General features: G+C 59.5%; 2 protein-coding genes across 10 annotated transcripts in view; one reads left to right on the top strand and one right to left on the bottom strand.

Annotated features, from left to right (window-relative positions):
• Window positions 1-841: 841 nt before the first annotated feature.
• PHETA1 (PH domain containing endocytic trafficking adaptor 1) lies at window positions 842-3,905 on the bottom strand. Of its 2 annotated transcripts, XM_055700948.1 has the most exons (3): window positions 3,757-3,905; window positions 3,255-3,427; window positions 842-2,771 (listed from the first exon to the last, which is right to left on the bottom strand). In XM_055700948.1, exon 3 carries the CDS (start codon window positions 2,758-2,760, stop codon window positions 1,981-1,983), a length of 780 nt encoding a protein of 259 aa, XP_055556923.1. In that variant the 5' UTR covers window positions 2,761-2,771; window positions 3,255-3,427; window positions 3,757-3,905; the 3' UTR covers window positions 842-1,980. The 2 variants fall into 2 exon arrangements, with proteins under 2 accessions (XP_055556923.1, XP_027657520.1); XM_027801719.2 differs by lacking the exon at window positions 3,757-3,905 and having other exon boundaries at window positions 3,255-3,702.
• A 3,557-nt stretch (window positions 3,906-7,462) lies between these two features.
• Window positions 7,463-23,620, top strand: part of SH2B3 (SH2B adaptor protein 3) — a 42,863-nt gene continuing 26,705 nt past the window's right edge. For 2 of the 8 annotated variants that reach the window (XM_055709322.1, XM_055709305.1), the window contains exons 1-2: window positions 15,477-15,986; window positions 16,335-17,120. In XM_055709322.1, the coding sequence (XP_055565297.1) occupies window positions 15,846-15,986; window positions 16,335-17,120 (927 nt within the window). In that variant the 5' untranslated portion in view covers window positions 15,477-15,845. Of the gene's footprint in view, window positions 7,707-9,131; window positions 9,489-15,476; window positions 15,987-16,334; window positions 17,121-23,620 lie in introns of those variants that run through there. The other 6 variants (XM_055709309.1, XM_055709330.1, XM_055709332.1 and 3 more) reach the window with 6 other exon arrangements.

The following is a 23,620-nucleotide window of genomic DNA, read 5'->3' as shown; positions in this document are numbered from 1 at the left end:
CCATGCCTGGCTGGGAGCAGGGCTCCATGTTCTGCAGTGCTCTCAGCAAGCAAGTGACCCCAGCTGGCTTCATGCCTCAGTTTCCCTAAGAGGCGTTCCCCCCCTCCCAACCTGCTGCAGAACCCCACTTCAGCAAGAAACTGGGGTGTTCATGCAGGTGGGGTGTTGCGGGCAGGCACATGGGGTCATGTTGGCCATCTCCTCAAGGGCAGGTTTCCCGATCCCTGCACAGCACCGACACCTGCCCTGGCAAGAGGATAGATATTTTGTCCCTGGCTAAGACCTCTTGGCAGAGGTCTGGGGATGTCCCACCAAGAGCACAGGGCCACCTCGCCATGGGCACCCAAACCTGGTTGGCATCACGCAGTGCAGCCTGTAACCTGGGGTTTGGAGGGGTGGTTGTAACATCCCATTAAGGCTGTAATGCACCAGCAAGTCATGCTGGGGCACCCAGTACTATTTCCACCAGTGAAACTGCTGGAGGGTTTTGCTCCCAGTCTCCCAGCTCTTTTCCAATGCCCAAACCCCATGTCAGTCACCTGTGCCTGGCTGCTTAAGCCATCAGGGAGGGCAGAACTGTGCTGTCCCTGCCGTGGGACCACCCTGGCACTGAATCGTGATATTCTCAGGGTGGCACCAACTCATCCCACCCCTTCCTTTCCACCCATCCCACCCATCCCTGTGGGCAGATGTGGGGCTCCAGGCCACTGCAAATCCCTGGCACTGGCCGTGTCCCACTCGGTGGGGACAGAAAGGGAATGAAATTGTATAGTTAATTCCTACCTGGGCCCCCCTCCCCAGGGGCTTAAAGGTGCAAACAAGAACCAGGGCCAGAAGGGAATTTCTGAAACAACTTTTATTGTAACAAACAAAATCTGGTGCCTGTCCCAAGGGGTCAAAGGGAACCAGAGCCACCCAGCCCAAGCCTGTGGTGCCCTGTCTGCTCCCCCCAGACCTATGGTAGGTCATCCCACCTCCAGGCCAGCAGCTTTAGTGTTGATATAAACCACTGGGGGAAGAGAAGCACCGGTATGAGACACCAGCTTCACTCTGGTTTAGCACATGAATCATTCGACACGCTCCGCTGCTGACACATATGTTCCTGCTCACCACCGCAAGCGATGCTTCCCCTTCACAAGCCAGCCTGGGGATGATGCTCTGACTTGAAATATCCACCCGGTGAGGCAGTGCCTGCAGTTTCTGTGTTCTCCTTGCATCTGTCCCCTCCATGGTTTCACTGGCTGGGCTGCAAGCAGCCATCACCCTATGCAGAACACCCAGGGCTGGGTATCACCAGCTCCCCAGGCAGCTGGGACATGCCGTGCTGCTGCCATTAAGGAAGGACTGCGCTCACTGATATTTTCATTTGCAAACCACATCCTGCTGGAGCAGAGGGATCTGGTGGAGCTCAGCTGACCTCAGCCAATCACTTGTGTTGGGCAGGGAGGGGAAGGCAGTAGCAGGCTCCCCGGCTGTGAAAAACGGTGCAGAGGCTCAGGTGGGTGACATGCCATCAAAATCCTCCTCCAAAAGCATTGCTGGTGCATGATCCTGCTGCAAGAGCATCAAGAGGCCCTACCAGACCCAGTGCAGTGGCTGATTCTCAGGAGGCATCAGCCAGCAAGTGGTTTGTAGCTTGCTTGCGCTGGATGGGCCACCCCGCACCGAGGCATGGCCAGTGGCATGCACCCCTGCAAGATGCCTGAGATCACGAGATGCCTGAGAGCTGGCAGCCCCAGCAGCCCTGGGATTTCATGGCTGGCTGGTGGCACGCTGAGCCCAGCTGCCACCAGTGCCAGGCTGGCATTTCACCATCACAGAGCACACTGGTGTCCCTCAGTGCTGGGCCCTCTGTGGCACCATCAGCAGGTGTCCATCACAGCCATGGACAAGGCTGCACATCCCAGAGTGAGGAGAGGACTGAGGCAGCACCAAGGATGATCATCGGGTCCTGGAAGGTCCCCAGGGCTCAGCCACCTCTCAGGGCCGGGGGCCACGCCGCCTCTCCAGCCAGTCCTGCCGCAGCTGGGCCACCTCCCGGCCATACTGCTCATGGAGTTGGCAGAAGGTGGACAGGCTTTCCGCTGCAGCCACTCTGGCACTGCCTGCCTCACTGCTTGATGCCCGCCTGCGCGGTGGCAGCGGTGGTGGCCGCAGGTTCCCCTCGCTATCGTGCCTGGTGCAGCCAGAGGCACCGGGCAGCCGGTCCGCTCCCGGCACATTGTTCCACACTGCGCAGCCATTCTCCTTTGGCAGGACAGTGGGCAGAGCCGGCAACCGCTCTGGGGACCGCTCCAGCCCCATGGGCTTCGGCTTCCAGGAGCCGGGCAAGCCCTGGCAGCCACTGCAGCCACCAGCTGGTCCCCAGCGCATCTCCTCCAGCTGCTTCTCCAGTGCCCGCACCACCAGGCGCATGTAGTCAAAGCTGGCTCGTGAGAGCGACTTCACCCACGACTCCATGGCAGCCTGGCTCTCTGCTGCCAGCACGTAGGTGCGGGACTTGGCACCGCCAAAGCGGATAGCAAAGGAGAACTCCTCGGCTGAATCACAGAGCTCCACGGTGCAACCCTCCAACACGATGACTCCCAGCGGCTCCCGGCTCTCCCGCTCCTCAAAGTAGAAGAGCATGTTGCCCTTGAGCACAAACCAGCGGCGATGGTATGCCGTGTGCCGCTCGCCGCGCTTGTAGAGGAAGCCAGTGTTGTCTGCTGGGGAGTCACAGGTGGCATAAAAGGCCAGGCTCCGCTCATTCAGCTTCATGGCTCTGCACCCTGTGGGGACAGAGGGTGCTCAGCCGCCTGCCCACACACAGAGTCGGGCGCACCTTTAATTGCAGAGCAATAAGCCGCCAGCTTTTTGTTCTCAGTGGCACCAGCCCTGGCGCCCAGGAAATGGAGCCAGCAAATAAACAGCCCGGTAAGAGCCGGGATAACCCTGCTCCCAGCCAAGGTGCTGCATCCAGCAAGTGCTGGGTGGGTCGGGGCTCCCTGGGGAGGGTTTTCCCACGGAGGAGTCCCCGGCTGGGCTCGTCCCTGTGCCCCATGTCACCTGGTGCAGGTGACCTTACCACCAGCGCCGTGTTTGCCATGTCAGGGCACTCCTCCCCGCAGCACGCAGGGAGGGTTTATGGCCTGCACCGCAGATCCAGCGCTGCTCCAGAGAGCCATGGCCATGGACCCTGTCCCCCAGGGAAGGCCACCTCTCCCTTGTCCCATAATCACAGGTGGCCTCGCCGTGCCAGGCTTTCCACCTACCTGGATCCTGCCTCTAGCTCCGGTCTCTGGCAGCCACCGGCATCAGCAATGGGTGGGGAGCGGTGGGAGCGCTGGGTCCAGGGTCGGCCGGTGCGAGGGGACCGTGGGGGCTGGCACCCCAGTGCCCACCCTGCGGCCACGAAACGCCTGTGGGTGTCGCGGGTCACCGTAGCCTGATGAGCACAAGGCGGACATGCACCAGGATCATTATTTTCCTATGAAGCCACCACGCAGGGTTCAGGGGGATGAGATGGGGGGTCTCGGGGGGCCGGGGGCAGCGGGGACCCTTGCCCGCAGGCAGCTTGGGGTCCTCTTTGGGATCCCCAGATTCTCGGGGACTATGGGGAGTGGGGGACCGCCCTCCCCCGGTACCGGCAGCCCCGCTCCCGGTCGCTCTCGCCCGCTCAGCCCCGCTCCGCTGCGCCCCCAGCCCCGGCCCCTCCCCGCTCCCGGACCCGCTCCCGGACCCGCTCCCGGACCCGCTCCACTCCCACACGGCCACCTTTGTCCTCGGCTCCCCGCCGCCCCGGCTCGGCTCGGCCCGGCCCCGGCGGGCGGAGCGCCGCTCCCGCCCGCCTCCGCCGCCACCGCCCCTCACCGCGGCTCGGGGCAGCTGGGGGCTGACACCGCGCCGGGGATCGGCCCCGGGGCTGGGGGGGCTGGCCCCGGGGCTGGGAGTCTTGGCCCCGGTACTGGGGGGGGTCCTGGCCCCGGGGCTGGGGGGTCCTGGCCCGGGTGCGGGAGGTCCTGGCCTCGAGGCTGGGGGGTCCTGGCCCCGGTTCTGGGGGGTCCTGGCTCGGCCCAAAGCCCTCAGCGTGTCATAGCTCTGGGCACCGGGGCTGAGCTCCAGGCACTGGTGGAGAGATGTGGGAACATGGATCCACATGGGGATATGCATGGCCATGGATGTAGGCATGGGTGTACACATGAATGTATGCAGGGATGTGCATAGGGATGTAGGCATGGATGTGTGCAGGAATGTATGCAGGGATGTACACATGGATGTAGGTATGGATGTGCACTTGGATGTATGCATGCAGGGATGTGCACATGTGGGGATGTGCACATGTGCGCATGGGTGGGAAACCTGAGAGCTTGGTGCTGAAGGTAGCTGCACAGCATTGCTGGAGATGAAGGTGACAGGGCAGAGATTGGCCTTGCATGGGTGGGAGATGCTGCAAGGGACCAAGCTGCAAGTCCTGGCTGCTCTCCCGAGCTTTCAGCCATACCCTTGGGCCAAAGCAGACAGGGACGAGGGTCTCTGCCTTAGTGCAGAGGGAAAGAAGAAACTGAGGCAGGAGCTGAGAGGCCTGGATGGGCATCTGGGGGAAGGTGACAACTGGCACAAGGAGCTAGAAAGCAAGGGGTGACGAGCCATTAGCTGGGTGCTGGAGCTGCCAGGCATTGTGCAACTGTGTGGGCAGAGACCGTGGCCCCCTCACTCGCTCCTGACAGCAAACACTGCATGGCACTCAAGCTGCTGATGCGCTTTTGGCCGGGTGGCCAGCGCTTGCCCCATCCAGGCCAGGGGTGAATAGGTCCAGCAGAGCTGAGCACGGGGGCCTGGGCTGGCTTTCCCGCTGCCGGTACCCACATCCCAGGGCAACCATAAACCTTTTGGCTGGGGGAAGCCTCCAGGCTGACTTCTGCTCTTGGTTGGCCTTCCACCCTGAAAGTGTCACCAGCCTGAGGACCACCTTGGCAACGTTGCTGTCCTTACCATGTCCCAGCAAACACCAGCGTCAAGGATTCGCTCTCCTTATCGCTGTCCCTTTCCTCCAGTTTCTTCGTTCCCCTGCTGGGCTGCATGGCAGTGTATACATTTTAGCAGACAAGGTGTTGGCGCTCATTTTGCAGGCCCCCAGCTAAGAAATCCTGCCGTCTGTGACCTCTGCCACAACCACTGCTGCCCACAGGTCGTGGTCCCCACTGCTCCCCACCGTAGATGCCTCCACCACCCTACACGGCTGCTCGGGGCTTTGCAATCTTCTGCTTGTGGCAGTAGTTTTCAGTTCACTGAGGGTTTTCCCCCCTATCACCTGCAGACTTTCTCTTTCAGACTACAAAAAGGGTTTTAAACTAGCACTAAAACCATCGGGGCTTTATCTTCCCTCCTGAGCAGAGCGGCCCTGTTCAAGGCCACCATGGAAAAGTCTTGGGTCTCCCTGCACCGCTTATCTCCCTGCCTTGCTGAGAGGTGCCTTTTCACACGGCAAGATTAGGAAGGGGAAGGACCGTGGGGAGAAGCAATATCTTTATTAGACCAGCTGGGGTAATTGAAAAAGGGAAGCCCACACTCCAGCTCTGCCTGTCTTTGCTGGGACTCCAAAACCTCGACTGCTTCTTGCAGCCCCATCAGCCGGTTTAGCACGGCGGCCGCTTCCCAGGGAGCCCTTTGGAAGCTGCTTTGGAGAGCCGCCCCAAATCCTCAAAAAACACCGCAAAATTCCCCCCTGGGTTTTTGCTTCCCGTTGGGTCTCCCTTGGGACAATCGCGTGTTGCTGCACTGGCTCCACACTTCCCCTTCTGAGTGGCTCCGTGATATTTTCCCTGTTGTTCCCCCAGTAGCCCCCCAGCAAGCAGCCCAGAGTCTGTGCCTCAGTTTCCCCTGCCAGATCTTGCTGGGAAAGGTAAGAAAATGAATTCCCGTGCTGAGTTTGCCTGACAGCAGGGAAAACGGAGACAAAAAGGGTCTGAAAGGAGGTGAGGGGCTGCCGGGTGCCTTTCTGGACGCGGGCTGCCTTGGGCCTGTGCTTCCTGCTGCTCCCATGACTGGTGAATTGGCTGGTGTGGTTACACAGCGGCGGGTGCTTGATGGCTCAGCGAGGTGAGATGGGGAGCTCTGAGTCACCCAGCTCGGTTGGGGGCCTCCTGGAAACCTGGGGGTGCTGGGTGGGTACAGAGGGGCTGCTGGATGGGGGATGAAACATGGATGCACATGGATGAGAAGGGGTGCGGGTGTCCGTTGTCTGATGGCCCCAGTGGGCCCCAGGGCCCCCAAATGGCCGCGGAAGCTGTGCCCCGGGGTTCAAGGTGAGCAAGCTGTGACCGTCTGGGAAACCGCCGTGTGGGACACTCCGCGGTGCGATGCGGGGTGCGGGCAGCCCGCTCCCGCTCCGAGCCCACGTCCTCCGCGGATCCCCCGCCTTGGCAGCCCCCTGCCCCCCGCCAGGGTGGAGGGTGGGCAGGGCAGGGGGCACATCCGGGCGGGCCGGGGGCGCAGGCGTGGGCGGGGGGCGCAGGCGGCGGGCGGGGGGCGCAGGCGGCGTGCAGCGCGGCGGCTGCCCGGGAGGGGGCGGCTGGAGCCCAGCGACGGCTGCGGGCAGCCAGCCGCGGCGCACCCCACCATCACCACCCTGCCCACCACCACCACCCAGCCCGCCACCTAGCCCACCGCTCTGCCCACCACCCAACCCATCACCACCCAGCCCATTATCACCCGCTCCATCACTCCCCTGCCCACCATCACCCAGCCCACTACCACCCCCTCCACCACCACCCCGCCCACCACCACCCTACCCACCACCACCCAGCCCAGCACCCAGCCCACCACTCTGCTCGCCACCCAACCCACCACCACCTTGGCCATCATCACCCCCTAACCCACCATCACCCATCACCCAACCCACAACCCAGCCCACTAGCACCCCCTCTATCACCACCCAGCCCACCACTACCCTGCCCACCAACACCCAGCCCAGCACCCAGCCCACCAACACCCAGCCCTCTCAAGGGGTGCATGAAAACCAGGCTGAGATTTGGGGGGGCATTGCCAGCTGAGAGCAGGCCCCCATAGACAAGAATTTCCAGATTTCATCCCCCAGACCCTCTTCGGGAAGGGGGGACAACGACCCTCATCTCACAGTGGGATGACAGATGTCACCTGCAGCCGATCACATCCCACTCAGGGGTGGGACAATGCAGATGTGCAGCTTCCAAAACCACCACACACACCCTGAAAATGAAGTGGGCCAGAGTGCGGGAGTTAGGGAGAAAAGTGGGAAGGACACTTGGAAGCTGGTTAAGGCTTTTACGAAGAAGAAAGCCGCAATGGTTAAAAGCTGAGCCCAGTGCAGAGCGGAAGGGAAGCGGTGGCATGTGTGTGTGTGCATGTACAAGGGCATCTGTGCCGCTCTGCATAAACAAACAGAAAAAGCAGAAGTCAGTGGTAGTGAATTAGCAGTTAGAGACTGTAGAAAATTCATACAGGAAGCAAAACAAAAGAGAAATCTCAGGCCACGGGGACTGAGAGGGCGCTTTTGAAATAGATGGAGCTCATAAAGCAAAGTGTGCAATAGCTGCGAGCTGGGACAGCCACCCGTGAGAAGGAGGGCAGGCACCAGGCTCTGCCGACTGCTCAATCTCACTCCAAAAAAAAAAAAAAAAAAAAAGGACAGAAGGTGCAATTATGCATAAAGCAACGGCAGAAGGAATTAAAAAGCAGCTTTTAAGGTAAGATTTTATCATGTCACCCACTCCCAGCGACTTCCCTGTGGGATTTGGGGAGGGCTAGTTGGATGCAGAGTCATCTGGATCCCTGAAGCAGATGATGCCCAAGGGGAACATGGGGTTATAGCTTCAAATCTGGTCTGGGGGGTTGGTGGGGCTGGAGGGGGGTAGCAGGTCTGTGTTCACACCAGCAGCACCCCAGGGCCGTGGTCAGGGCCAGTCCCCGAGCCCAGCAGCAGTGGGGGGTTCCCATTTCAGTCTTTTCCTCATCAAAAGGAGATGGATTGGGATTGGGAATGGATGGGGTGAGCAACTGGGGTGTATTTCTAAGTGTCACCGAGGATGGAGCCTGCTGGTGGTGGCACACAGATGCTGGTTCACAAACAGCTCAGTGTGCCTCAGCCCAGTCTCCAAGGGCAAAATCCTGCAGGTTCCACCTTCCCAACACCCACAAATCGGTTGTGTGGTGTCTGTAAATGCCTGGGTTTCCCCGGCTTGGTGTGCTGGGTGAATGCCAGCCCCTGGGCTGGGCTGCTATGCTGTGGCTCTTGCGTGCCCGGTGTGAGCGGTGCCTGCGGGGCTGTCTGTGGAGCAAGGAGACCCCCTCTGTCACTGGCACTGCTGCTGCCTGGGGGGGGTGAGGTCCCAGAGGAGCTCGCAGGACAACCAGTGACAAGGGTGGGAGATGTCAATGGGCCAGACGTGACGGTACAGACCACAAATCAGCCCTTTCCTGGAAAAAGGTGCAGCAAAAGTTTATTGTCTTCCCATTTCCCATGGCTCACAGGGTGGGTGTCTGCGGCTCTGCTGTGCTGCCCCGGACGGGATGGCACTGGGGGGGCAGCAGGATGGCCGAGCCTGGCCCGGGTACACCCACCCCAGTCCCCAGCCCTGCCTGGGACCAGGAGGACACTGTGACCACTCTGTCACGGCTGAAGCCCTCACCCACGGTGCAGGACAACTGTGGGCCCAGTGGCCTGATCCACTCCTGCGGGGTGCGGAAAGTGCCCTGCGGTGCCTTTTGCAGCCCAATAATTTCCTCGACTGAAAGGCAGAGGAAAATGATGAGAAATGGGGTTTCAGATGGTGTCTCGCCCACTGCTGCCACCACAGAGGTCCCCTGGGTTCCAGCCCGTGGAGCCGTGGGAGGATGCGGCCCGGCAGGAACAGGAAAGCGGGGTGTTTTCCTGCACACACCCCTCCTGAGCCCCCAAACCACCCCACGCTCCGGCTCCCTCCCGACCCCCGGGGGACTAGGACCGGGGATGGGGGAAAGAAAAGAGGGGGACCGAGCAAAAAATTGTGAAAGTCATAAAACCTAAAAAATAATTTAAAAAATAATTAAATAAAAATTAAATAAAACCCACGCCCCCCACGAGCGCAGCCGGGCTGTTTATGCCGCTGCCTCCGCGGGCGCGGATGCGATAAGATAAAGGCACCGTCGGGGAGGGGCGGCGCGGAGCGGTGCGCACCCGCGGAGCTGCCGGCGGGCCCCGGGCGGACGGACAGGCAGACCGACGGACGGGCGGCACGGCCCCTCCGCCCCGCCCCCGCGCAGCCTCCGCCCTCGGCCGCGCCGCTCCGCTTTACATAACCCGCCCGGGGCCGGGGTCCGCGCCCCGCGCCGCCGCGGCTCCGCTCGGCGGAAATGCGGAGCCGCCTGTCCCGGTTTCCTGCCTGAGCCGTGCCGTACCAAGCCGTCCCGTCCGCCCCGTCCGTCCCGTCCCCGGGCGCTCCGCCGCGCACCACCATGGGCGAGCGGCAGCCGGACGCCTTCTCCTGCAGGTAACCGCGGGCGCGCAGCGGGACCGGGCCGGGCCGTGTCGGGCTGTGCCTCTCAAAGCGAAAGCGGCGGGGACCGGCCGGGCGGGAGGAGGCAGCGGCGGCCACTCTCCGGTCGCAGCCCCCGGAGCTCCCTCGGGAGCCAACCCGCTGCCCCCGCCGACCCCAGCGCTGCGGCTCCGGGAGCGTGATCCCCCTCCTCTGCCAGCCCCGAGCCCTTGGACCTCTCCCCATGCTCCCCGCCCCGCACCCCTTTTTGTGGGGGACCACTCTTATCCCGCCCCCCTCCCTCCGGCTCCCCCTTCCCGGGGGCTACGCTCACCCGTGGCGGTCCCGTCCTCCCAGCACCTGGCTCCCCCGTGGGCACTCCCTATCCAAGGGATCCTGTTCCCCTGCGGGTGCCCCCAATCCTGGGGACCCCCATCTTGCTAGCACCCCTTTACCCCAGAGTATCCCCCTCTTCTGGGATCCCTGCCCCCCTCAAGGTCCCCCGTTTCCCTGTCCCTGGAACAAGGGTCCTCTGCACACTCTCCCCTGCCTGCCCCCAGACCCCTATGGCTGCTGCCATGGAGGCAGCCCCTCTTGGAGGGTGCAGGACCCCGTGGGGTGATGCCTGCCTGCCCCAGCTGCCGTTGTGGGGTGCTGCCCTGCCCGTGCCCCATTCTCCTCTGTCCCCGTGCCCGCTGCAAGCGCCGAGCGGAGGTACCAGCCAGAGCCTGACAAGCAGCTCCTCTGGCTTTCTGCTCCCTGCAGACTTTGTTGGCTTGCGAGCGCTGCCTGGCTTGGCAGGCACGGGGGCTCGGAGCACGAGGCCGATGCACCGGCAGACAGCATCCCAGTGGCCTCCCCGTGCCCTGCCAGCGTGCCCAATCCTGCTCGTGCCAAGCCCCAGCGGAGTCACCCACAGAGAGCCCAGACCCGCTGGCTCTGACAGCGGCAATAACATGGTCATTGCTGCCCGGGCTGGGATTTACTGTCAAGGAAACAGGGACGAGTTGTCAAGCTGCGATTTCGATATTGTTGTTGCAAATTGCTTCAAGATGTGGAGTTGTGGGCTGGTGGCCTGGGGACTTTTTGGATTGCTGCATTTAGGTAGGAAAAGCAGCCGGAGGAAGAGGTGGCCGGCACGGGGAGCTGGCGCTGCCTGCTCTCGCATGTCTCCAGCTGCCGTCGGGCTTTGCTGGCAGGCTGTAGGAGTGGAGTCTAAAGGCCTGTGAAATTGCTGGCAGGTTTCACTTTGACTTCTTTGGGACTAGATCAACGCCTGGGATTTCTTTTCAACTTGCTTTTTGGGCAGGAGAGCCTTGTCCCTGTGCATTCTCCCTGGCTGCAATATTGCTTTTATTTTCTCTTCTGCCTTTATGTATTTATTGCCTCTGAAAAGATCTGTTTTGGTTTCACCAGAGCCCGCAGGGCAGTGGGTCTGCCAGCACCGTAAATCGCACCGGAGGGACTGGGGTGCAAATGCCGGTGGCTTTTGAGGGGTCTTACATCCTGCTCACCCAGGGCAAACCCTCCCCACCCACACATCGTGGGGCTGCTGGGGTCTGACAGGCACAGCGAAGACGTCAGGACAAATCCCAGCGGGTGAGACGAAGTGAAAGTGCAAGAGCTTGGTGCTGGCGGGGTTTGCGGTACCTCAGCGCTGCCGCAGCTGGGTGAGGAGGAAGGGCTGAATCCAGCCCTGGGGGGCCTTGCTGTGGTGGGGAGGGAGAGCCAGGTTGGCGGCGAGCTGGGCTGCTGGCTGCTCCCCCTTGTCCCCGTGGGCGAAGCCAGGGACCCCCAGCCGGCTGCTCCCCCGGGAGCGCTGCCTGCGCCCTGTTTCTCCCACGCCTACACCACAGTGATTCATTTCATGCAACAAAACAAACCCTGTTGAAAGAGGCCACCCCACTGCCAGGCTTTTCCCCGCAGGCAATGGGTGTAGGAGAGCATGATGGTGTAAACCAGGGTGCAGGGTGCCAGATGCCACGGTGATGGGTGCCGGGGTGAACGGGAGCAGGCAAAGGGTTTCTGGGGAGTTGAGCTGGCCACAGTGGCTTGTCCTGGTGAGCTTCTGCAGGCCAAGAGAGCGTGGAGCTTGTGTTTGGCCTGAGATGGGTTTGGGTTGGGCTGTCTCCATCCCATCTGTCCCAGCGGAGTGATCAGGGGAAGCCATACGGGTGGATTTCCCCTGGATTTCAAGTGCTGTAACATCACCCACGTCCCCAGAGTTCTGCGCCACTGCTCAGCCCACGCAGAGCTGTAGGTTAAGGCCAGCTTTGGCCTTTCGTATAGCAAGCTGTGTAGTGCCAGGAGGTCAAATGAGAGGGGGGTGCATGTCCTGTGAGAAAGCAGGTATAGGAGAGCAAAATCAGCCTCTCCAAACCTCCCAGCTTTTAACGTGATTTCCTGAGAAAACAACCTGTGTGGTCGTGCGGTGCTGGGGGTCTCTCCAACCTGCTGCGCTGTTCCTTCTTCATTTGTTGGTTTGGCTCAGCCAAAGCAGAGAGAGGGAAGCTCCTGAGACACCCTGGGGTCCTCTAGCTTGTGTGGAAACAGCTGTTGAGTTGCAGGGAGTGATGGTGCTGTGCCGTCATCCTCTATGAGACTCCAGAGAATCCACACCACTGTGGGGGGCTGCTCCACTCAGTGAGGAGAGCAGGACAGTGCCGGGCAGTTTCTGCTGTGGGTTGTGCTAGCCTGAAGCACAGATGGCCTTGGCTGTTTTATAGTGGCGCTGTAAATATGCGGGTGCTGTTTTGGAGGGGTGTGTGTGTGTGATAGGGGCCCTGTCACCCTCCTTGCCACCCATGGGGTCCCCATGCTGCTCTGGGTATGTGGGCTGGGGCTTTCTGTTCTGCTTGGGAGGGGGGGCAGGCACGGAAATCAGCAATATTTACCCCATTGGTGAAAGCAGGCTGCTGGAAGGGAGAAGAGGCTGGGCTGAAGGGCAGCAATAAAACTTCATGGGACTTCCCATGAGTGTGGAGTCAGAACTGCTTTCTGTAGCCACAGGCAGGGGATGTGCCACGAATACGTCATGTTGTGACCCAGCTCAGAGGAGGGTGAAATTGGGGTTCTCCCATCTGCCCCCCCCACCTTATCCCACACTGGGAGGCTGCAGCCAGACCCTTTCTCTCCTCGCCCCCTGCTCAGCCTTGCTGAGCGGCTGCATCTCTGTGCCTACCCCCGAAATGGCCGCACTGCCCTGCTTGTCCCCCTCTGCACTCTCAATCCAGGGTTACATCCAGCTGGTCCTCCAGCGTCGGCTGCCCCACTTCCTGAGGGACTGGGATGCTGAGAGGGGCTGCACCACCACCACCCTGGGGGTACACTCCACATCACCCATCCCTTGCAATCCCACTCCCGGTGGGCTGGATACCCGGGGACTTGTGTCCCCCTGAGCCTCCCTGGGGACCTGGATCCCCCCAAACCCCCTACACCGGATGCTCTCCCATTGAAAAGTGCTGTTCATTGTAACCCAGCCTTTTATAGCTGCCTCGCGAGAGGGCTGTGGGGCCGTGCCAAGAAAGGCTGCTGCCGGCTCAGAATAGCTCTTTTCATGGAGGACATCCTGGGAAGGAACAATGTTCCCGCTCTTGGGATTGTGGGAACTTTGTATTTCTGCCACTCGGGAAGCGGGGAGCTGCAGGGCCAGCAAGGGCGTCTCCCAGACCCTCACTTTGCTCCCTCCTGAAAATAGTCCTCGGGGTGAATTTTGAACAGCCCAGTGCTTATAAAAGGGAGCTGAAAACACCGCCAGCTGCTTTTCCTCCGGTTGGGGAACAGTTGTTTCTGGGAGAGTGGCATATAAATCAAATTTCCTATTTACGTTGCTGGCATGCATTTTCCTGGCGTGGAGAGTGGCGGTGAGGAGTTGGGGCCGGTTTCATTTTCGGATCGTGGCGTGCTGGCTGTGCTGCACATGCTCCGGGGCTGCCTGTGTGCGCACGCGAGTGGGGCTCGCTCAGCTTGGGGCATGGCAGCGTGGTCTCTGCTCCGTAACATTTCCCTTGGAGGCTGGATTTGCAGTGCTGGGTGCTGGAGGGTGCCCTTCTCGTGCAGCTGCAGCCCCCTGCATGGCTGGCTGGGGGTGGGCTGGATCCTGCAGCCCCTCCATGGTGAGGCCAGCCGGCTGGCTCCCAACTGCTCATCCTTCAGGAGTTGGTGGCAGAGCCGCGGCGCTGGCTCCCAGCATTGCCCTGGTGCTGCTCGGTGCTGCCAGCTCCTCTGGCTGCAGTTAAACAACAAATGCATTTACTGGGATTTTTACTACCGTGAAGGCACAAATAACCCACTGCCAGATCCAACCCCTGGGTTACCGTCCCGGCTGGTGCCAGCATCCGCTGCCGCAGCGATGCTCACCAGGTTGGGCAAGAGTTTAATGAAATCTCCCGGGGGCGGCTGGGCTGCAGGGCTGGATCCTGCGCAAGCTGGGGCTCACTGTCCCAGCCCACATCAAAGCCAACCCGTGGCCGGTCTGTCCCGTCCCGCTCTTCCTCAAGCTCCTGGCCTAGCACCCCAAAACAACCCCAGCACCCAAAACCAGCCCCAAGATGGGGTAGGCTGGGTGACGTAGGGCTCTTCCAGCAGCTGGGGGGGTTGCTAGCCCCCTGCATACCAGCCAGCCCATGGTGTGTCCAAGGGTGGGTTGGATTCTCCATTCAGTGCAAATTAAAGCAATTAGCTGTTGCGACAAGTCCTTCAGCTCAGTGCTGACCTGCAGGATGGCTGGAAGCTCCATGTAGGAACATACAGGGTGTAAGGGATGCAGATGTAAATTCTCCCTTAAAGCCACTGGCTGCTGAATTGTGGCATCATGGAGCACAATGGGCTGGAGCAGGGAGAAGCCCACCCAGCAGCGGGCACTCTCATCCCTGTGGCATATTCCTGCAGAAACCTGGGGCTGGGTGGAGGAGCGGGATGCTGCTGTGGTAGCTCAAGCATAGATTCATCCAGGATAGCTGTTTCCACGTGGGAAGTGTGCCGGGCAGGAGCAGGGAGGATGGCATTGCAGTTTGTGCTGGTGCTGGCAGAAGGAAGTGCTGGGGGTGTATTTCCCATCGTTGCGCCGTTTGGAAAAACCAAGTTGCTACTGGAGATGGCCTTCGGCTGCTTCCCGCCACGTGGTGCAGGCAAAGCACAGCTTTTCCCGAACTGCAAACATCTCCCGAAGCCAGCATGGAGCCAGTCTGAAAACCTGGAAGATGAATTCCCTGTCCTGGGAATCTCCCACCTGCCTGAGGAGCCATCCGCATGGATGCCCTGCTTCCTTCTGCATTTTGGGGGAGCATCCCGCCAAGCGTGCCGGCAGTGTCGGTGGCCATGGTGGCAATTCCCGGGTGTCGGGAGGAAGCGGGAGCACAGCCGGAGGATGCTGAGTCATCGGCAGGCTGGTGGTGCTGATAGACGGCGGTACATGGGGGCCCTGCCGGGGGATTCAGCCGGACCACGGCCAGGCGCATGCCCAGCACTGCCGCAACACCGGCCAGCCCTGTGCCTTGGGCAGCTCTTCTGAGAAGCTGGGCCCTGACGAGGCTGGCGGGGGGCAGATAACATCTCCCCTTGCCTACAAACTTCACAGGACATACTAGGAAGGGCGGCGGGTGGGCAGAGATAGAGGTTTGCTTCCCAGCGTTATCGCCTCCCTGGCTGCAAACAAGATCCACCGTGCCGGCACGCTCTGCATCACCCCGCTTGCTTCCTTCTGGCCCCTCTTCATTAATTTTTTTTTTTTTTTTTTAAAAAAAACCACAACCTTTTCCTCCCCCTGACAACTGCAATCACTTTTCCTCTCCTCCCAGCAGCCAGGGTGCTGCTGCCAGGTGGCTGGAGTTTTGGGGAGGTGGCGGTACCTGTGCCAGCGCAGCAGGATCCGGGTGGGCTGGCCAATGTTTCCTGCCTGAGCAGGGTGCAGGGCCCCGATAAGTGTCGCGGGCGAGCACGAGGTTGAGTGGTAAGCGGTGCGGCACAGCCGGGCTGGCCATGGGGAACGCCACTGCCAGGCGCAGCCAGGCACGCTGGGGCAGCTGCACGTCAGCCATGGGTGCTGTCAGATTGACCTTGCAGCAAAATCTGCTTGAGGCAGACATATGATGTGGTTTGCCAGAGCCCGACAGCCCCTCGGTCCCGCAGGCAGCAGAGCATCCCCTGGGGACATGTGCTCATCCCTGGCTGTGCCGGTGGCATGGTCACGGCTCCCCAGGCTGGTGGGGCTGGGTGGATCTGGCAGGCGAGGCAGCTCCGTCCCTGGATTTCTGCAGCTTTTCACGTTGTTTCCTCCCCTCCTGCCCCCACTCCAGTTTTATCAGCTCTGTTGAAATAGGTCTCTGGAGGGAAACCCATTGGCGCGGCGAAGCCTTGGCAGGAGCAGAGCGGATGTGGCCTGGCCGGGTGTCCCCGCGGGGTGGCGGGCAGCTGCAGGCAGCTGTGCTGGCAGGAAGCCGCGCAGACGTCCCACTCCGGGACCTGCCTGTGCCCCACCTCGCAGGTGGGGAAACTGAGGCACGGCCCTGCCAGGTGGGGACAGGGATGCAAGGTGCTGCAGCGGGGCTGGGTGCTCGGGGTCTTGCATGGCCACTGCCTGTGCTGGGTAGTGGGCCGTAGCGATGTTCATGCGGCTGTGTCGCTCACCGGTGTGCTCCTGGTGTGCCCCCGGGCTGGCTGTGGCACGTCCCCATGCTCTGCCCTGGTCAACAGCGGCTTTGACCGGGGCCTGAGCTAAGCACGGCATGTCCCAGGCTGTTTGCCCTGCGGATATGCATTTGGAGCAGCATATGGCCATGCTGGCCGGGGGCTGCTGGGGTGGGGTGGTGGCATCAGGGTGTTGGGGCTGCCGTGACACCGCTGGTGTGCTCTGTCTTGCAGTGCAGCCACCTTGCTGGAGCCACGGCAATGAATGGGCACGCTCTGCCAGCCGGCACGCCAGCGCATCCCCGGGGCTGGCATGAGTTCTGCGAGCTGCACGCCATCAGCACCGCCAAGGAGCTGGCGCGGCACTACCTGCGCTTCGCCACTGAGCACCCGCACCATGACCTCCTGGCCGCCGAGAACTTCTCGGTGCAGTTCACCGACCTCTTCCAGCAGTACTTCTGCCATGAGGTGAAAGAGGGCTTTGCCATGAACCAGCTCCGCATCCTGCCCACCGGCCCGGCACGGGATTACCGGGAGACGCACCGGCGGCACACAGATGCCCCTTTGGGCACAGTGGCCACCAAAGCTGAGGCAGAGCCAGGCGTCCGCCCCGAGCAGCCCAGCCGAAGCCCCGAGGCTGCCCCGGTGGGGCTGCACAAGTCCTGGAGCTCAGAGGAGCTGGCTGGGCCAGCACGGCGGCCCTTCTCGCTCAGCCAACTGCGCAGGAGCTGGCGCAGCCTCTTCCGACGCCGTTCCTCCGATGCCCTCCCCGGGGATGGCGATGGGGAGGCTGCGGCAGAGGTGGCTCTCAAGCCGGGACTGGGCAAGCGCATCCTCCCGTGGGGACTGTCGCGGGAGCAGCCCCCCGAGGTGCGCAAGGAGGGGCTCCTCAAGTACGGGCTGCTGGACGAGACCTCCCTGGACAGCGGGACACGCTGGCAGCGCTGCCGCCTGGTGCTGCGGCGAGCGGGGATGCCTGACAGCGAGGAGTACGTGCTGGAGCTCTTCGACCCGCCCAAGGTAAGGACCTGCCAGCTCTTGCCCATTTCAGCTGGGTGATGCTGTGGGTCACTTGGCAGCAGGTTGGGGACAATGCCAGGGTGCCGGCACGGGGAGGAGCACTGCACCGCTCATCTCGAGGGTTTCTCACTGTGAGCATGTCCGGGCACAAGCCCAGAACCCAGAGGGGTTTGCTCTGCCACTGCTCTCCCTCCACCGCAGCCACACAAGGCTGCACCCTGTTTATGGAAGAGGAGAGTGGAGCCGCTGCTGCAGGCTTGCATTTGAAGGGTGGAATATGCTGTGACCATGTGCCGAGAGTGACGTGTGCGCTCATGGTTGCAATCGGTTGAGATGCAATTGCATCCAACCCTGGGGTGTCCAGCTAAAAGCAGAGCACTTGCCTTTGTGAGCTGAGGATGGAAGCTGGTGGCCTCCATCCCGCTCATTCCCAGCCCCACGGACCTGTCCCAGCAAGCAGGGGGGCACCGACTCAGGCAAACCCCACGTTGACCCCATCCCTGCTGTGCCATGGCTTCAGCACCCAGGGCATCTGCTTGCCTGGGCAAGTTGGGAAAGGAAGGGGGAAAACAGAAACTAGGCTCTGTGCCTTCCTCTGCTCCCTGTGGGACCTGTAAGGGAGTTTAATTTTATTTTTGTAAGTACTTTTGTGGCTAGAAATTCAGATCTCTGCTGCCCCGGGGAGCTCCCGTGGTGCTTAGACGCCGGCTGGAGCGGAGATGATGCAGGATGTGAGTGAACAGGGAGCGATGCGGGGGGAGCTGTGGTATTTAATCTTTAAAAAGACAGTTCCTCCACATGGCAGGTCTTACGCAGGCGTGATGGGATGGGTTTTTTTTCCCTTTTTCCTTTTTTTTTTTTTTTTTTTTTTTGTGTGCTCATTTAACTTCGATGACTAACTTATGCTTTGGAAGGAGGAAGGCTCTGGCAGAGCTGGAGCCTTGTCCCTACTTTGGGCTGTGTTTGCTGCTCACCGTGGCAGCAGAACTAGGGAACAGCTGGCTGAATTCCTGCTGCTTCCATCAAATGACTCAGTATTAAATATAAAACAAAACACCAAAAAAAAGGAACAACAGCAAATTGTAAAATCTGGTTTTGCTCCATCATGTCAGAGATTGCAGTTGTTTGTCCCCACGGGAGTGTGTGTCCCCATCCCTGGGCATGGGGAGGGGTCTGGCTCCAAACAGCATCACTTTGGGGGTCCTCGAGGGTGCTCCCAGCAGCCAGGCAGTGCTGCTGGGTGCTGGCATGGTCTGGAGCCCAGCTCACTGGGATGGCAGTGGGCACATGGGACCCCACCACAGGGAGCACCCTGGCAGGTGGGGAGGGGGTGTTTGGGCTTGTGCTATTTCAGGTGCTGCTGCCAAATTTGCTGCCGGCTTTGCTCCGCTGCATCCGCCGTGGCTGTTGCCCAGACCTGCCCTTGAGGCTTTGCAAAAGCCAGAACTAAAGTGAAGCAAGGGAGTGCCCTCCTGGGGGGGCTGTGCTCCCCCATGCTGGGGGACTTTAGTAGTCAGGGCCAAGCACACCCTTCCATGGGCACCCCCCCATGCCCCCACCACCCAGGCACCAAGCCCCTGAGTGTTTTTATAATTTTTTAATTTTTCCCTGTGCACAGTATGGATTTGGCCACCTCCATGCCCAACAAGATCCCTGGTGACCCGGCACAGCCACAGGGCACAACTAAGCCATCCTTTCTGCCAAGCCTTTTCCCTCAAAAGCTGTTGAGCGCCGAGCAGGGAGCAAAGCCATCGCACCGCCAGCACTTGCACATGGAGCAGCACCCTTATTCTGCAGGATGAGCCCCTGGTCAGGCCCCTGCTGTGTGCTGCCTGCCCCAGGATCTGGTGCTTGCAGACACTGCTTTTTCCACCCTCTTTTTTGTTTTGTGGTTTTTTTTTTTTGTTTTGTTTGGGTGGTTTTGGATGGTTTTTGTTTGGTTTTTTTTTTTTGTTTGTTTTTCCCCCACTCCCCTTATTTTTCTCCCCGTAGCCCCTGACCCACAGGCAGGAGACATTTAAAACAAGACTTTTCCTAAGCACACCCAGCGCTCTGCAGTGTTACGCCTTGCAGTCTGCATCAGATTTCTGTCCCACGGAGATGTCCTGGTGAGTCCCCGTCACTTCGAGGCCGGGGGACCCCGTGGTCCCCGGGGCCCTTGAGCAAGGGGTTTCTCAGCCAGGTCCGTGGATGTGGGGGATGTTCCTCGCTGGATTTTGCAAGTCTGCGGAGCAAATTGCTTCCTGTGCAAATATTCTCAGGGCGGGTCCTTCCTTTTTAATTAACTGGGCCAGGGCCAGATCCTGTCGTCTTTACAGCAGAGTCAATCCAGCCCCTTTCCCAGTAACTGTGGTTGGATTCTGGGGGTGGTGGAAAGCACCCCGCAGTGCTAGGGAGTCCCACTCCCCAAACCCAGCAAGGGGTGAACTGTGGAACAGTGGGAACAAAACAGCTTGTTGGTTTGGGGGGTTTTGGTTTAGTTTGTGTTATTTGGGTTTTTTTTCCTTCAAAACAACCAACTAGTAATGAATAACTCCCTAGAGAAGGTGGTGGGCAGCCCCCTCCCCTCCATCCTCCAGCCCCAGGGTGCTCACAGGGCTTTGCTGCTGCCTTTCACCCATGTGGTAGATCTATTCCTGATTTTAAGATGTTGTTGATCGTCATGGAATATTAATGGTTTTAAATAAGCAACGGTAAAAACAGTCCTTGGGTGCTCTCATACCCGGCTGGTCTCTGGACTGTTAGACTCGGTCACCCTTGAGGTCTCCCTGGAAGCGCCCTCCTCTTTGCCCTTTCTAGCCTTTAAATAATAAGATGCCAATGGAAATCCAGCTCAGCCGCATGGCTTTACAGCATCTAGCCGAGCCCCCAAATATTCAGCACCTTGCAATGGCCTTGGAAAGGCAGGGTGCGTGGCCAAAGCCGGGTGGCCCCACGCGTGCCCCGCTGCGGCTTGGCCATTGCTCCCTTGCTTTGCTTTTGGTAGTTTTTCTTATTTTCTCCCTACTTTCTCCCCGGTGCACTCCAGCAGGGTCTCTGAGCCTAATCCCGTAACGTGCCTGGCATCAAAGGGAGCAGGGCGCTTTGAAGAGCCCTAATCCCATTTACTGCTTGGGTGGCTGTGGCCAGCGCTGCGCTGGGTGAAGGGTGAGTGTCGGCGAGCCGTGCTGGAGCCGCCGCTGGCGGTCCCTGCGGTGCTGCCTGGTGTGGGCATTCCGTTCCCTAGGCACATGCTGGTCCCACCAGAGCTCCAGCCGACCGAGATGGGCCTTTTGGGCAGAGGGAGCAGCTCGCTTTCCCATGCTTGCAGCTGCTGCTGGGTTGGTTTTGGCATCGCTCCTTCCTCCCTCCAGCACTGGAAAAATGATGTTGCAAAGGAATGATCTGGAGGCGGTTGGAGCCGGAGTGGGTCACAGCCTGGCCGCAGGGCACCAGTGGGCTCAGGGCACCCAGTGTGGGGTGAGGGGCACCCGGACCCCCACCCTGGGGACACAGCAGGGGGTGTCGGTGTGCTGGGGAGAGGAGGGGTGCAAGGATGCGATGCTACCGACCCATGCCGGGGTGAGGTGATCATGTTCTGTGGCATGAGGCTGCTGGGGCCAGACCCAACAGCAGCAGGGCCATCCTGATGTGCAGAGCTCCTGGAGCAGGGGGGATATCAGGGTCTCTATAATCTACGTATGGCTCTACACATACATGTGTGCGGGAAAACCAGTGAAACCCTGGGTATGGTCCTAGGCATGCAACCCAAGTGGATTCTCTGATGTTTAGTATGAGGGTGATGCTTACCAGTCCTCCTTGCTTCCCGTGGAGGAAATAAGGGCTTTCTCCTCTACATGCCATTTGTTCTCATATAACTTGTAGCATTGAGTGGCTCTGAGGCCCCTCCACCTTCCTAAATTTAAGCCAAAGCTGGCAAAACAGGTTTGCGTGTTTTAGAACAGCCCCGCGGTGTTTCAGGGCTGCCCTGTTCATCGGCTGAGCCCCAGCCCCAAGTGCCTCTATACGGCCAAATCCTAAACTCCATGAAAACTGATTTGCAACGGAAATGTCCCAAGCTGTTTCTGTTGACCAGATGTTTTTACAGGAAGGGGAAGGGAAATGGGATTTGCATTTGTGCTGGTTTCTTTATAGCATTTTAATGAAATCCAGTGCATCCCGTAAATTGATGGCACGCCGAGATGAGCTGGAAAGACTCCTTCCGGTGAAAACCCATGGTGCCTGTGTCGTGGCTCATGTGTCTTCAGCCGTGGCCGCAGGAGCAGCAGTATTTTTATCTCAGTGCTCAGTGTGAGACTGCTTTGACTTTTTTTCTCTCTTTCTTTTTCCCCTTCCTTTCACCTGAAGCGGGTTTCTGAGAACTGCCACCTCCTGAACAAGCAGGTCCCGTGCCGCTGAGCTCTGATTTTCAGTGCCTGGGGCTCTACGTGGCATGGGGTGGGAGACATCCCAGCATTGCGGTCTCCATTCCCATGCCAGCTCCTCCTGGAACTGCTTGCTTTGTACCTTCAGGAGCAACTGGGGCTGCTCAGACACAGCCTTAAGTAACTCAGCTGAGAATATATGGAGAGGCAGTGGCAGAGGGGGAGCCCACAGGGATGGAGAGGCCAAATTTTGGGAAGGCTTGACCCAGCAGCAGCAGCTGGTTTTGCATCCCTATCCCAGGCAGGGACTTGAGGAAACCCCCTCTTCTGCAGCACAGTGCTTTGCTTCAAATCCAAAGCACATTTCCTCTTACTAGTGACCTATAATTATGCTTAAAAACTGGACACACCAAGTTGGATGTGCAAATGCCCTTGTCGCTGCTGCAACCTCGTGAGCTAATTTGTTCCTCTATTCCTGCCAAAAAAGATACAAAACGTTTTTTTCCTCCCAGGGTCCCCACGAGCAGAGCACCTGTTGCCTGCAGGCTCTGGGTGCCAGTGATGGGAAACATCTCAGTGTCCTGTTGTCACTGTGGCCCAGGAAGCGCATGTTTGTGTCAATCTGGATCCCATCTGATGTCTTCCATCCTGTGAGCCAGAGCAGGCTGGATCATGTGTGCTCCTACCCTCAGCCTCGAGGTTCGCCCAGGGGCGAGCTGACTTGCACCACATGTTATTTTCTCTCTTTGTTGTAATAAAAATGTTAAACAATCCCAGCCTGGCAGGGTTGCTGCCTTGATCCTCCAGCCAAGAGTGACCCTGTTGCATTGTCCCTTGGTGGCTGGACATGAGGCTGGGACTGCATCCCCAGGGACCGCATCCCTCTCCCTGCATCCCCAGGGACCGCATCCCTCTTCTGGCATCCCACTCCCGGCATCCCCAGGGCAGGAGCTGGGAAACCTGCTGTGGGGTAAGAGGTTTGTGATTCCCTCAGGAGAGGCAGAACCATGCCCAAAGTGGCACTGAAACCTGCCTGCGGATTTTCACCACCAAGCAGGGCAGGTAGCGCATCCCCTCACTGCTCTGCTTTCGGCACTGCACCACTTGCTGTTCTTCGAAGGCGCATGGGGCTGGGCGTCCTTTCGGCTTTTTGAGATTTTAGTGGTGACTTTTTCTGGTTGTTTTTTTTCTTCTTTTTTTTTTTTTTTTTTTTTTTCCCTCCTCTTTTTTGGTATCGCAGAGTGAGGGCACACAGGGGGAGGGTGATGAGACAAAAGGTTATTTGTCATTTATTAACCACAACTTTTTCCATCCTTGGTCATGCACGGAAAAAACACTTTTAGCAGTGTAACCACAGCCCCGGCGTTAATTGCTGAAGAGCAGAGTTTCTTATTTTGGAAACTGTGTTGCTGGGATGGAACTAGCCAGGGCTTGATTGGGTTGCAAGGAGAAGGGTGCAGGACAGAGCCCCAGCCTGCCACTTCCCCGGGCACTGGGGCTGTTGGGGTTTGCAGGAGAGGGGCTCGGAGGGTTGCCTTTCTTATTAACCCCATCCTTTAAAATCCACCCCGTGGTTTCTGGGGTGCAGGTTGTGCCGTTGCTGTGACCCCCCCAGCTCGTGGCAGTGATGCTCACGGCTGGGGCAGTCTCCCTTGCAGGGATGCTGCAGAGCTGCTTGGGTAGGAAAGTACCACGTACAAGCTGAGAAGTGAGCAAAAAATAGCAATATTAAGAGAATCACAGGAAAAAGGACTGGAAAAGCGCTCAAGGACTGTGCTGCTTCCTTCCAAGAGTCCCACAGCTGGAGGTGCAAGGGGCTGTGGGGTGGTGGTGGGTGCTGGGTCCCGCTCAGCCCTGGCAGCCAGTGCGAGATGCCCAGTGGTATTTTTTGGGTGGTTGCCTCTTTTTTTTTTTTTTCTTTTTTTTCTTTTTTTTTTTTTCTTTTTTTACATCCCAGGATGTGGTTGTTTCGAGGCTGAGTGCTGCTTCTTTCAAAGGTAAATATTTATGAGAGCCTGTGCAGGCAGCACGGCGTCTGGAAGGATTCATCCCAGCGGAGGGGGCTGAGCTGGGGCTGATCCCACTCCTCCCTGCCAAGCAGCTGGTCCCAGCTCTGACTGATGCCAGTGATGGGCA

Source organism: Falco cherrug, chromosome 1 (assembly GCF_023634085.1).
Source record: "Falco cherrug isolate bFalChe1 chromosome 1, bFalChe1.pri, whole genome shotgun sequence".
Lineage (NCBI taxonomy): Eukaryota > Metazoa > Chordata > Aves > Falconiformes > Falconidae > Falco > Falco cherrug.
The sequence above is the reverse complement of the archived record's forward strand: the minus strand, read 5'-3'. Positions and strand labels throughout refer to the sequence as shown.

Bases quoted from the DNA above. Each gene is read 5' to 3' on its own strand.
- PHETA1 (XM_055700948.1), bottom strand. From the start codon at position 2,760: ATGAAGCTGAATGAGCGGAGCCTGGCCTTTTATGCCACCTGTGACTCC.